General features: G+C 45.7%; 1 protein-coding gene across 1 annotated transcript; it reads right to left on the bottom strand.

Moving 5' to 3' along the window:
- Positions 1-8,898: 8,898 nt before the first annotated feature.
- On the bottom strand, positions 8,899-9,132 carry LOC100482133 (phosphatidylinositol N-acetylglucosaminyltransferase subunit Y-like). Its single transcript, XM_002928312.4, has one exon. The coding sequence runs from the start codon at positions 9,112-9,114 to the stop codon at positions 8,899-8,901; it is 216 nt and encodes a 71-aa protein (XP_002928358.1). The 5' UTR covers positions 9,115-9,132.
- Positions 9,133-11,841: the final 2,709 nt, after the last annotated feature.

Consider the following 11,841-nt stretch of genomic DNA (forward strand, 5'->3'; position numbering starts at 1 on the left):
CACACGAAGGACCAGCCCTGATCTCCCAAATGTGTGGGCCCATCTGAGCCTGCTAAGAAGCAAGCATGGTGGGAGTCTTTCAGACCTCGACCACCTCTGCTACAGCCCTGAGACCTGACTCCATGAGAAGTAAACTCTTAGAGGTCTCTTGCCATCCTCTGGCGCCTGCTGCCTGAAGCCACAGCGTAGGGAGGGAGAAGTCAGATGCCACCAGTGTGCCTCACCCCTGCAGCTGTGATGCCACAGGAGCTTTGCGCTTCTTTGCAGAGGTCAGGTGCCTGTCCCCATCCCTCCACCAAGCCGCAGAGTGAGCCCAGAAGGCAGCCTCACTTCTTCCTCCATTCCCATGCTAAGTTTTATCAGGTTACCTGGGGAAATTCGATGCCAGCTCTATCACGGACTACTTGGGAGAAAAAGGAATTTAGAGATCACTTAACCAAATTCCTTATTTTATAAATAAAGTGAAATTCTCAGAGGTCTATTGGTTTTATTTTAAATTCTGACAAAATATGCAACATTTATAAAATACAGCATTACCACTGTCTGGAATTAAACCTGACCATGGCTTCCTCCCTCCCTCCCTCCCTTCCTTCCCTCCTTCTTTCCTCCCTCCCTCCTTCCTTCCCCCTCCTCCTCTCCTTCCTTCCTTCTCTCTTTCCTTCTTTTCTCCTCTTCTTTCTATTTTAGTGTCCCTCTTGATTAAAGAATAATTTTTTAAATACAATAAGGCAGTAAAGTAATCCTAGCTTCATAGTCTTAGAGTTAAAGAACTGGGTAGAAATGAGACAGTCAGGGACCATGGGAACAAGCCCCAAGTGAAAAATATATGATGCATTCCCTGTTGGCTGTTATTACTAAACTGCTTGTGGTCCAGTACCCCAGCTGCAGTCAGAGCTGGTTCACAGAGGCTCCACAAATCTAAAAAACAACCTTCAAAACCACCAGTGAACTGTCTGCGTTGCTTCCCAATATCCACCAGCCAGGAGGAGACCCTTCCTAGCCCTCTGTAGCATTAAGGCCGGTGTAAGAACCTGAGCGGGAACCAGGGCCCCAGCTTTGCTGGGGGTAGGCCCGCCTAACTGCACTTTGGTGGTGCTGAGTTTCTGTTCAGCTCCAGCTGTTGCCCCAGGAAAGCCTTGCATGTGCCTTTGACTTTTGGGTCCAGCCTCATTTCTGTCATTGTGGGGTCCCAAGACCCCATCTCCAGTGACAGAAAGGGGATTTTAATATTTTTGCAACTTTGATCTCTGCAAGGCAGGTCAAAGCAAGCTTTCTAAAACTGCCTTTTTTGACAGTAAGTGTAGGATTGGAATTTTGTCTTTGTGTACTGCTGGTCTAGTCCTGAGAGGAATCTCTTTCATGAGCCTTATTTGACATGCAGGAGTGACCCACTTGAGAAATTATTAAACATAAACATAAATGGATCCCCAGTTTTCCTTATATTATAAAGGTTTATTATAAAGGATGTAACTCAGAAACAAAAAAGTGGAAGAAAAACATAGGGAAGAGATATCTCGGGGATTGGGGGGGTTCACACAGAGCTTCTGTGTCCTCTCTGGGACAGCCACACTCCCAGAACAACGATGTGTTCACCAACCCAGAAGTGCTTTGTTTATTTTTTAAGTCATCTCTATACCCAACGTGGGGCTTGAATTTGCAACCTGAGATCAAGAGTCGTATGCTCTACCAACTGAGCCAGCCAGGTGCCCCAACCCAGAAGCTTTTTAAAGGCTGTTTTCTTTTTTCAAATACAGGTTTCATTACTTAGGCATGATTGATTAAATCGCCCATCATTGGTCATTGAACACAATCTCTGGTGCCTCTCGCCTCCCTGGAGGTCACAGGGCTGGAGGCTGGGGTTGGGCTGAAAGTTCTGGCCCTCTAATCATCTGGTTGGTTTTCTGGTGAACAGCTGCCACCCTGAGGCTATGTAGGGGTCCCCACCTTGAGTCATCTTGTTTGCACACAAGGCCCTCTTCTTCTCACTTAGGAAATTCCAAGGGTTTTAGGAGCTCTGTGCCAGGAACTAGGGCTAAAGACCAAATATATTTTTTATTATACCACAGAAGAAGAGTAGGAAAATTCTGTTAAATTCATTTACCCAGGTAAATATAGATGGATGCCTCTTTCTGGTCCACTTCTAGACATTATCTAATGGAGAGAAGAGACAGGAAACCAAGGTAAATCTCACTCAAGAGAGGGCTCCAAGGGACAAAGCATCCTGCCAAGGGCCTCCAGGGGACAGATTCCTACACAGACACTTCAGAAGTTTCTCCAGCTCGAGTTGACACCTAGATCTATGGTGAGAATTCTGTATTTAACAGTCTATGTTTGACAAGACCTACATTTAAAAATGCATTTGGTTGGGGGGGGGGGTCTGGGTGGCTCAGTCAGTTAAGCGTCTGCCTTCGACTCAGGTCATGATCCTGGGGTCCTGGGATCCTGCAGCATCTGGCTCTCTGCTCAGTGGGGAGCCTGCTTCTCCTTCTCCCTCTGTCACTCCCCCCGTTTGTGCTTTCTCTCTCTCTGTTAAAAAAATAAAATCTTAAAAAAAATGCATTTGGCATCTTGAATTTTTTCATTCATGCTATAAATAACTGAAATGCAATTTCACCAAACCCTGCTCAATCATATTAGGAATGCTTTTCTGGTTTCTATTTTATTATATTGCTCACAATGCTTTTCTATTTCTTTATAAAGAAGGGCTATTTAATTTAAAGAAGGATTAAGAGTGTACTCCTTGTGGTGTGAACACCACTTTCTCATATATATTGATAGGAAAGTGGAGAAATCCATTGTTGTTTCTATAATGAAAATCAGGGAATTTTGCTGTGAGTTTTTAAACTCCATTCCTTTATGAAGTACAAAATGATAATCCTCCTTGGTGAAATCTGAAAGCCCTTTCCTTTTATTTTAATGATTATTTTCCAAAACTCCTTGGTGAAATCTGAAAGCCCTTTCCTTTTATTTTAATGATTATTTCCCAAAATGTAGTCTTTCAGCTCTCTGATGCTAGGAATGAGAAGAAGGGACTGATTAAGGAGCGGTGGAACGTATTTGGAACAATCCTGTGACTTCTGGAAGGCTATAGAGGGAAAGACCACGAGAAGGAAGAACAAAGGATCATGGACAGTCCTGTTTCCACCCCAAGACCATACTCCTTTTGTTTTGTATCACCAGCCCTCTGACCAATATTGTATTAAGTGTTCCTTCGACTCACAGCTATCACTTTACCTGGTGACAATGGATTCTGCAAGGCTTCTGCTCATAGAAGTCCCCCCAAACCACCCTTCCCTTGTTCTAAACAATGCCTTTGGTGTATCCCAACACACAACATGCAAAATATCTTTCTGTAACCAAAACCTACAGGTGAAAAATCCATCCTACCAGATGTCATGATAAACTATAAAGCTTTTAGTAATTAGGAGACTATAGCATTGGCTCAGGGACAGACTTATAGAGCTTGGGAAAGAATAGAGAAACCAGGATCAGACCTTGCATTGACAGGACCCTGGGTTTTGGAGAGGCAGCAGTTCTGAGCAGTGAAGAAAGGATGGTGTTTTCAACAGAAAACTGCCGAGGGTTGTGGTTCTATTCATAGGATTTTCTATATGATTATGAAACCATTTCACATTATCTGGTGAGGTTAGAGTTTAAAATCCATAGTGGAGAAATTATGGCACACCAGGATCTATCAAAAATGTTCAAAGCACCCTTATGGGTAATGGCCAGAACATGGAAACAACTCAAATGGTCAGTTGCTGTGGTCTGCACTTTGTGTCCCTCCAGAATTCAGATGTTGAAATCCTACCCCCCAAACGTGATGGTATTAGGAGGTGGGGCCTATGGGAGGTGATTAGGCCGTAAGGATGGAGCACTCATGAATGGAATTAATGCCCTTATAAAATAGACATCACAGAGCTCCCTAGCCCTTCTACCCTGACCCAGAAAAGGACCCCCGCCCGGCCATGCTGCCATCCTGATCTCTTAACATCCAGCCTCCAGAGCTATGAGCAATATATTTCTGTTGTTCATAAACGACCCAGGCTGTGGTGTTTCATTATAGCAGGACATGTGATGAATGACTACAGGAGCATGGCAACTGCTGACAAGAAGCACAAAAATAACACCTAGGAAATGAAGCAGATCATACGAGGCATAGTAAATATGCTAGGATTCCATCTACAAGAAGCTCAAAAACAAATGGGCCCAATTCAAAAATGGGTAAAGGATTGAAGAGACAGTTCTCTTAAAGAAGGCATACAAATGGCCAGTAGGCATGCAGGGAAATGCACATCAACACCACAATTTAAAAGGCAGACAATAGCAGTCTTGGTGTGGATGTAAAGGGATTGGAACTGTCATACACTGCTGGTGGGAAGATACGATGGTGCAGCCACTTTGGAAAACAGTAGGTATTTCCTTAAGGTGTGACCCAGCAATTCCACACCTAGGGGTATATGCAAGAGAAAGGAAAACCTATCCCCATATAAACACTTGTACACAAATGGTCATAATAGCCCTATTTATAATGGCCCCAAAGTGGAAACAAGCCAAATGTCCATCACTGATCAACAGATTTTTAAAATGTGGTATAGCCATAAGGTGGTATGTTATTCAACAATAAAAAGAAAGTATGAATACTTGCTACCGCATGGACAAACCTTGGAAACCTTACGCTGTGAGGAAGAAACCAGTCACAAAGGACCATATGTTGTCAGATTCCATTTATATGAAATGTCTAGAACAGAAATATCTATGGAGACCATAAGCACATAAACACTTGCCTACAGTTGGAAAAAGAGATGGGGGTGGAATAGGGAATAACAGCTGATGGGCTTTTTTTCAGGATAAGGAAAATATTCTAGAATTGATTATGAAGATAGCTGCACAACTCCTTGAGCATATTAAAAACCATGGAAATTGTACACTCTAAATGGCTAAATGTTACGGTATATGAATTAGATCTTAATAAAGTTGTTTTTAAAAAAACAAACATGGAAACTGAACAATGTATGAATCAAAGGGGCATATTTCACAGTAAAATGATAAAGTTAACCAAGATGTCACAAGAGTAGGAGCTCTGTGACCACAAGAGGAAGGAAATATCAAAGAACAATTCACATGGTATTCTTTTAGGAAAGCGTCTATTGGGGCGCCTGGGTGGCTCAGCTGGCTGAGCGTCCAACTCTTGATCTTGGCCCAGGTCTTGATCTCACCGTCAGGAGTCTGAGCCCCATGTTGGGCTCTGCACTGGGTGTGGAGCCTACTTAAAAAAAAAAAAAAGAAAATGTCTCTATATATGTAGTGAGATGAGAGCAAATAAGATAAAGAAATAACTCCAGGCCTTCCGGGAAGACAGAGCCACCTGCCACCCTTCCAGCTTCCTTCTGCTGAGAATCACAGAGCAGGCCCGGGGCGCAGTGTCGAGTGAGGGGCAGCCTCTCCTCATCCCAGGGCATCCGCACGCTGAACGCACATCTACACCTTGCACACTGCTCCCTTCCTTCCGCACTGATGGAGGGCCTGGCCAGACCTGGAGCTGAGCACCCTATTTCCAGAATCCCTACCACCACTCCTCAGTGCCATTGGGCCAGCTCCTCAGCCTCCAGTCTCTACACCGAGGTTTTCCCCACCATGTTTAAAAACACCTTCCTGAGAATAACAGTGTCCTTTGGGACCCCTGAGCAGGCACCTGCCTCTCCCCTCAGACCCTTGGGTTTCCCGCCTGCCTCTCACGGCGGCACACTGGGCTTTCTGCATGATTCAAGGTTCTCAAAACAATATATTTTGTCAAGATGATTAGACATTTCACATTTTTCAGAATTCCTTTACTTCACATGCTGCCCTGATATTGTACTCTTCTGCAACAAACATTCTGATATTGAGGGCAAAAGCACATATGTTTATTTCCCAGCCAGGGCCAGAAGGAGGTGTCCTTGGGTGGAATGGGAACAAGCTAGGATGTCACAGAGGAAACAGGGGGTTTTAGGGAGGAGGGTGGGGTTTAAAGAAGTGACGGGGGAGTGTTCACGAGGGAGCGAATGGCAAATACAGGAGGTGGGGGGACATCACAAGCACCTCGCTTGCTGTGCTTACCCCAAGAGCAACCCGTGGGGCACAGTTGGGTTAGAAAGGCTTTGATTTGCCCTCTCCCTACCAAAACTGAGGGCTCCAGCTCCCCTCTTAGCCTAGTGGTGCCCTTGCTTAAGGTCAGAGCCCTTCCCATGGCCTTGAGCACCAGGACAAAGGGCAGGAGAGGAAGTCAGTGCCCACCTATCTCCTCCTGACTCCACCCTTCCTGTCTCGGATGTGGGGCGCTGGCTTTGTAAGAACTCCTGTCCCCTACCCCATAGGGCTAAACACCTCCTTTCTATCTTCCCCACCCACCAGACCTCTCAGAGCAGCACTGTGCAATGGACCCAGTAAAGGAGGAGAAGAGGAAGTCTCAGCTGCCCTGGGCACAGGGCAGTGGGTGGTAGGAAGGGGCTCTTTTCCCTGGGAAAACCTTTCTGAGGCCCGAGTGAGCATCCTGGGGCCTGTCAGCCCATGTGCCCTCTCCAGAAGCCCTCTGGACAGCACTTCGAGCTTGGTCTTGGGGAAGGCAACGATATCTCTTTCTCCTCCACTCCCACCAGAGGTCTCCACCTGGGGTCCTGCCAAGCCCACTTCTGGGATACTCACTCCCTTCAGCTAAATTGAGGCCCTCTCCCCTTTCTTCTGCTAAACATACTGGCTTCACCAGGGCAGCCACACCAACACACACACACATACACACACTTAAAACACACGCACGCATGCATGCACACACTCACTCTCCCTCCAAGACCTGTAGATGAACAGATGGCCACCAGAGGACAAAAGACACCTCTTCCAGAGTGGAGGCATCCTCTCTCGAGGCTGGGCTTCCAGCTTCCTTGATCTGGAGTGCAACTGGAGAATTGTGCCAAGGACAGAATGAGCAGGGGATGCAGGCCAGGCTGGGGAAGGACAGATCAGTTCATAATCAAGAAGATCACCCCCCACCCGACATTTTCTTTTTCTTCTTGGGGGCAGAATGTACAAAATTCCCAACCTTTTGCAATGCTCAGTGGGGGTTCCAGTGTAGACAGAGGAATGGTCCTGAAGGAGACCCAAATCCCACTGCAGGGACTGGACTGCAGAGGATGGTATGGGTGCCTACTTTTGGACTCAGTTTAAATTCCAGGAAGTAAAAATGGACCTTAAGGAAGCTGACCTATATTGCTAGGAAATCATTGTCAGAAAGAAAACTTCAGTAAATTTTAAAAGCACGAAATTTATGCAAGCCAAGCAAATCAAAGGAGATCAGAAAGGCCCTGAAACTCCCCACCTCCCTGTGAGCCCTGCTTGACAGCCTAACAATCTGGGTCTGGGGGCTGCACAGGTGGCCTGGAGAGGTGGCAACTTGGGGAGGGGTGTTTGGAGGAAGTAGTGCCTTCTTACAGAACCCAGGACAAAGGAGGAAAAGTGGGCCACACGACCCGAAGGCTGGGCCACTCCTTGAGTCTTACCTCAGTTTTTGACCCACGTACTAGGTCCATCTGACAAGTTAGACTTCCCTCCACCCTCCCAGGAGACAGCAGCCTGAAGCAGAGCCCAGCCCCAAGCAACGGTTTCCAGATGACTCTTGGGACTCTCCCTGCTTAGGGTCCCCAGAAACAGCAGGGCTGTGGAAAGGCCTGAAAGGCACCGGAGACGCTCCGTGTACAGGTGGGACCATAAGTCAGTGAGGTATGGCCATGATGTTCCAATGTCCACTCATGTCCCCAAAGCGAGGCCAAGGCAGAGAGAAAGCAGGTGAGGGCTATAGTAGTGTCCTTTCTAAACAATGGAGTAAAGAGGCTGATGCCTTTTTTTCATCGTAGGTACTTTTAACACTTTTTTTTTTTTAATTTTTTTAGAGATAGAGAAGCGTGGGGTAGGGGTAGAGGGAGAGAGAGAATCTTAAGCAGGCTTCACACTCAGTGCAGAGCCTCACTGGGGGCCTGATCTCACAACCCTGAGATCATGACCTGAGCCAAAATCAAGAGACGGATGTTCGACAAACTGAGCCACCCAGGCGCCCCTCATCATAGGTACTTAAAAAAAAAAATGCTTCTTTACTTTCAGTTGTGCCACTTTTAATTATACCCTAACTTTGCGTTTGTCTCTTTTCTTTGCTAGAAATCAAAGTTCAAATCCTCTTGGTTGGTATCACTACCAACCCCTGTGCCCCAAGTCCTACTCAGTGTAACTCCTTCTGGGGTGTGTCTCTCCAGGTCTGTCCTTACACTTTATATATATAAATTCCTTTTTTTTTAAATGGAAAAGTGTCATCTTATTTTATTATTACTAATGTAAGCATTTGATGCCAAAGAAATGAAGGTAATTTTACAAACTCAATGTTTGCAAGTACATGAAATTTCCATTTTACTGTCGTTTGCTAGCACACTAGCTCAAATGCATTTCTCTACAACTACTCCAACATAACTCCTTTCTAATTATTTCAGTCATCCTTAACAACTGACTCTGCCAAATACTTTGAATCTAAAATAAACATATAAAATTGTAATTATCAACTTTTAGATGAATGGTGTAAGAAAGTCATCAGGTGATGGTTGGGACTGTTAATTTCCAACAAGAAAGTGTGTTGAAATGTTTCTTTTGATACTGTAGTTATAAATTAGAATTTTCAAAAAACAAGGGCAGAATGAAAGTACAATAAAAGAAACTTCTGCAAGCTTAAGCCTCCAGTAGTCCCAACCCTCTGACAGAAGCAAAGCAAAGCACCTTTCCTGCAGCTTAAGTGGGTTTCCAGTACTTCCATGTAGTTGAGCTTTCAGAGATAGACACTCACGACACATCATTAATATATATATCAGCTTGGCTCTGGTTGTATTAATTATGTCTGAAGACTTTAATACCTGTCCAAGCCCAACGGTAGGAGAGCACAGAAACTGGTACGGTAAGGGGCGGGAGCAGATGGTGAAAGCACACGCTGGTTGTGCTACTGCAGCCCCGCAGGAAGTTTCCTCCCACGGAGGCTGAGCACAACAGTGCTGCGAGACAGACCAACGGAATAAGGGCAGTCAACGTAGGGAGAGACAGAAACATTCTTCTCCCCCACCTATTACCTGCCACTCTGACTTTGAAAAAGGTAAGTGGTATTAAGAAAAGTTAGTTGTGTGGGGCAGCTGGGTGGCTCAGTTGGTTGGGTGTCTGCTTTCCTCTCAGGTCATGATCCTAGGGTCCTGGGAACGAGTCCCCTGTGGGGTTCCCTGCTCAGCAGAGAGCCTGCTTCTCCTTCTGCCCCTCACCCCACTCTTGCTCTCTCTCTCTCAAATAGATAAAACCTTTTGTAAAAAATTTAGTTGTGTTGTTTTTAATTATGATCTGGTGCTGCTCCATTTCTTCTTGCTTCTTATTTTGATGTGTCATCCTAGCTGCCTGCGGTGTCATGTTAGGGACCCCATGAATAATTGGATAGGCTATTCCCAATTCTTCATTAATCAATTTATTTGCCGGTGCTTCACATATCTGAGAGGCTTCTTGGGAGAGCGGGCACACCAGGAACTCAAGCAGCGCCAGTGGAAGGTGCAGGGCGGGTTCCCCGGTCCTCTCGCTCCTGTCGGTGGCCCGCCGTGACCCCAACGGGTGAAGGCACGTCTGGGCGCCCGCAAACCGCAGCACACGTGGACCCCACAGGGCCGAGACAAGCCAACAGCATGCTCGGGTCACCATGGTCTGGCAGGCTGCAAGCACCCGGCTCGGCGCCTTAGGCCTCTTCAGCCATCTCTCTATATAAATCCCTTTATAAGAGGTATTTTTTCATAAGAAGTGTCAATATGAACCTGTTTGGCATGTTTGCTTGTTCACTGGTGTTTTTAGAATCTATTCAGATATATAAGTATGTGAATCCCGTGTAACTGTTTTATGTCCCGTTTTTCATCACCTAAACAAATCACCTTTGATTTTGCCTTTCCCCTGTGGATGGACATTTAGGACGTGCCTGACGTTCCTCTGTTATAAGCAACGCAGCAATAATGCTAGTCCCTAGTGCCGTGCCCAGGTGGAGGGGCATGTGGCAGCGGGCGCTACGGTGGGGAGGAGTCCATCCAAGCCTCTGTTTGGACGGTGCTAATTAACAGAAGACATGCTTTTAGTCAGTAACTGCTTCTGAATTCCACCCAATGCACCCCTTCCTGCCTTCAAGGACAGACTGCTCCCTCTTTCCACCTCTGTCTTCCTGGTAGATGCTGAAAAGTGGAATTATGTTTCAATTTTTGTGAGCACTGCCCAATGTTTATTCCAAAATCCATCCTGAAGCTGATTTTTTCCATCAGACTTTAAAGCACCTTTACATTTGATTTTCTCCCACCTGGCCGCCTCAGCCTCCTGCCAACTTTCTCTCCCTCTAACTGGCCCTGGGAGGGGACTGTCCATACATTTCTGAGCCCCTCTCTCTGATATCATCCAGTGGCTCCAGTGTACGTTGGTGAATCCAGCCCATATCTGACCCCCATGACTACACCCGGACCCCTCCCTGTGAATCCTGGACGGGCCCAGGGTATCTCTGCTTACAAACAAAACATTCCCAAATTAAACCTGGTTATCCCCTTTTCCCCACCACAGCCCTACCTCCCTTTACTGCTGCTTCCCCGCCTCAGGTAGGGGCAGGGTCAACTCAGCCGTCTTCACCCTGGGCCCACTGTCTTCACAGCCCTGTCCCCACCATCCTGCCTGGTCCGTGACTTAGGTTCTTTATTCTTCTTTTTCTTTTTTTCCAGATGACAGGATTGTTTATTTTTCTAATTTTTATGGCTTCCTAGCTATATTTTATTTTAAATTTAATTAACATATNAATATATAGAGTTCAGTGATTCATCAGTCTTATGTAATACCCAGTGCTCATTACATCATGTGCCCTCCTGTCCATNTAATTAACATATAGAGTTCAGTGATTCATCAGTCTTATGTAATACCCAGTGCTCATTACATCATGTGCCCTCCTGTCCATCACCCCGTTATCCAATCCCTCCACCCTCAACCCCTCCAGCAACCCTGAGTGTGCTTCTCATGATTAGGGGACACCTGGGAGGCTCAGTTGTTTAAGTATCTGCCTTTGGCTCAGGTCATGATCCCAGGGTCATGAGACTGAGCCCTGTGTCAGGCTCCCCACTTAGCGGGCAACTTGCTTCTCCCTCTCTCTCACTCTCTTTCAAATAAATAAAATCTCAAAAAAAAAAAAAAAGCGTCTCTTATGTTTTGTCTCCCTCTCTGACTTGTCTTCTTTTATTCTTCCTCCCTTCCTCCACAATCCTGTTTTGTCTCTTAAATTCAATTTATGAGATGTAATTGTCTATCTGATTGACTTATTTCATTTAGCATAACACCCTCTAGTTCCATCCAAGTTGTTGCAAATGGCAAGATTTCATTTTTTTCGATGGCTGAGTAGTATTCCATTGTATATATATACCACAACTTCTTTTTCCATTCATCAGTCCATGGACATCAGGCTCTTTCCATAGTTCGACTATTGTGGACATTGCTGCTATAAACATTGGGGTGCAGGTGCCCCTTTGGATCACTACATTTGTATCTTTGAAGTAAATACCAAGTAGTGCAATTGCTGGGTCATAGGGTAGCTCTATTTTCAGCTTTTTGAGGAACCTCCATACTGTTTTCCAGAGTGGCTGCACCAGCTTGCATTCCCACCAACAGTGTAGGAGGTTTCCCCTTTCTCCACATCCTCGCCAACATCTGTCGTTTCCTGACTTGTTAATTTTAGCCGTTCTGACTGGTGTGAGGTGGTATCTCATTGTGGTTTTGATTTGTATTTCC

The sequence above is a fragment of the Ailuropoda melanoleuca genome, chromosome 6 (assembly GCF_002007445.2).
Source record: "Ailuropoda melanoleuca isolate Jingjing chromosome 6, ASM200744v2, whole genome shotgun sequence".
Lineage (NCBI taxonomy): Eukaryota > Metazoa > Chordata > Mammalia > Carnivora > Ursidae > Ailuropoda > Ailuropoda melanoleuca.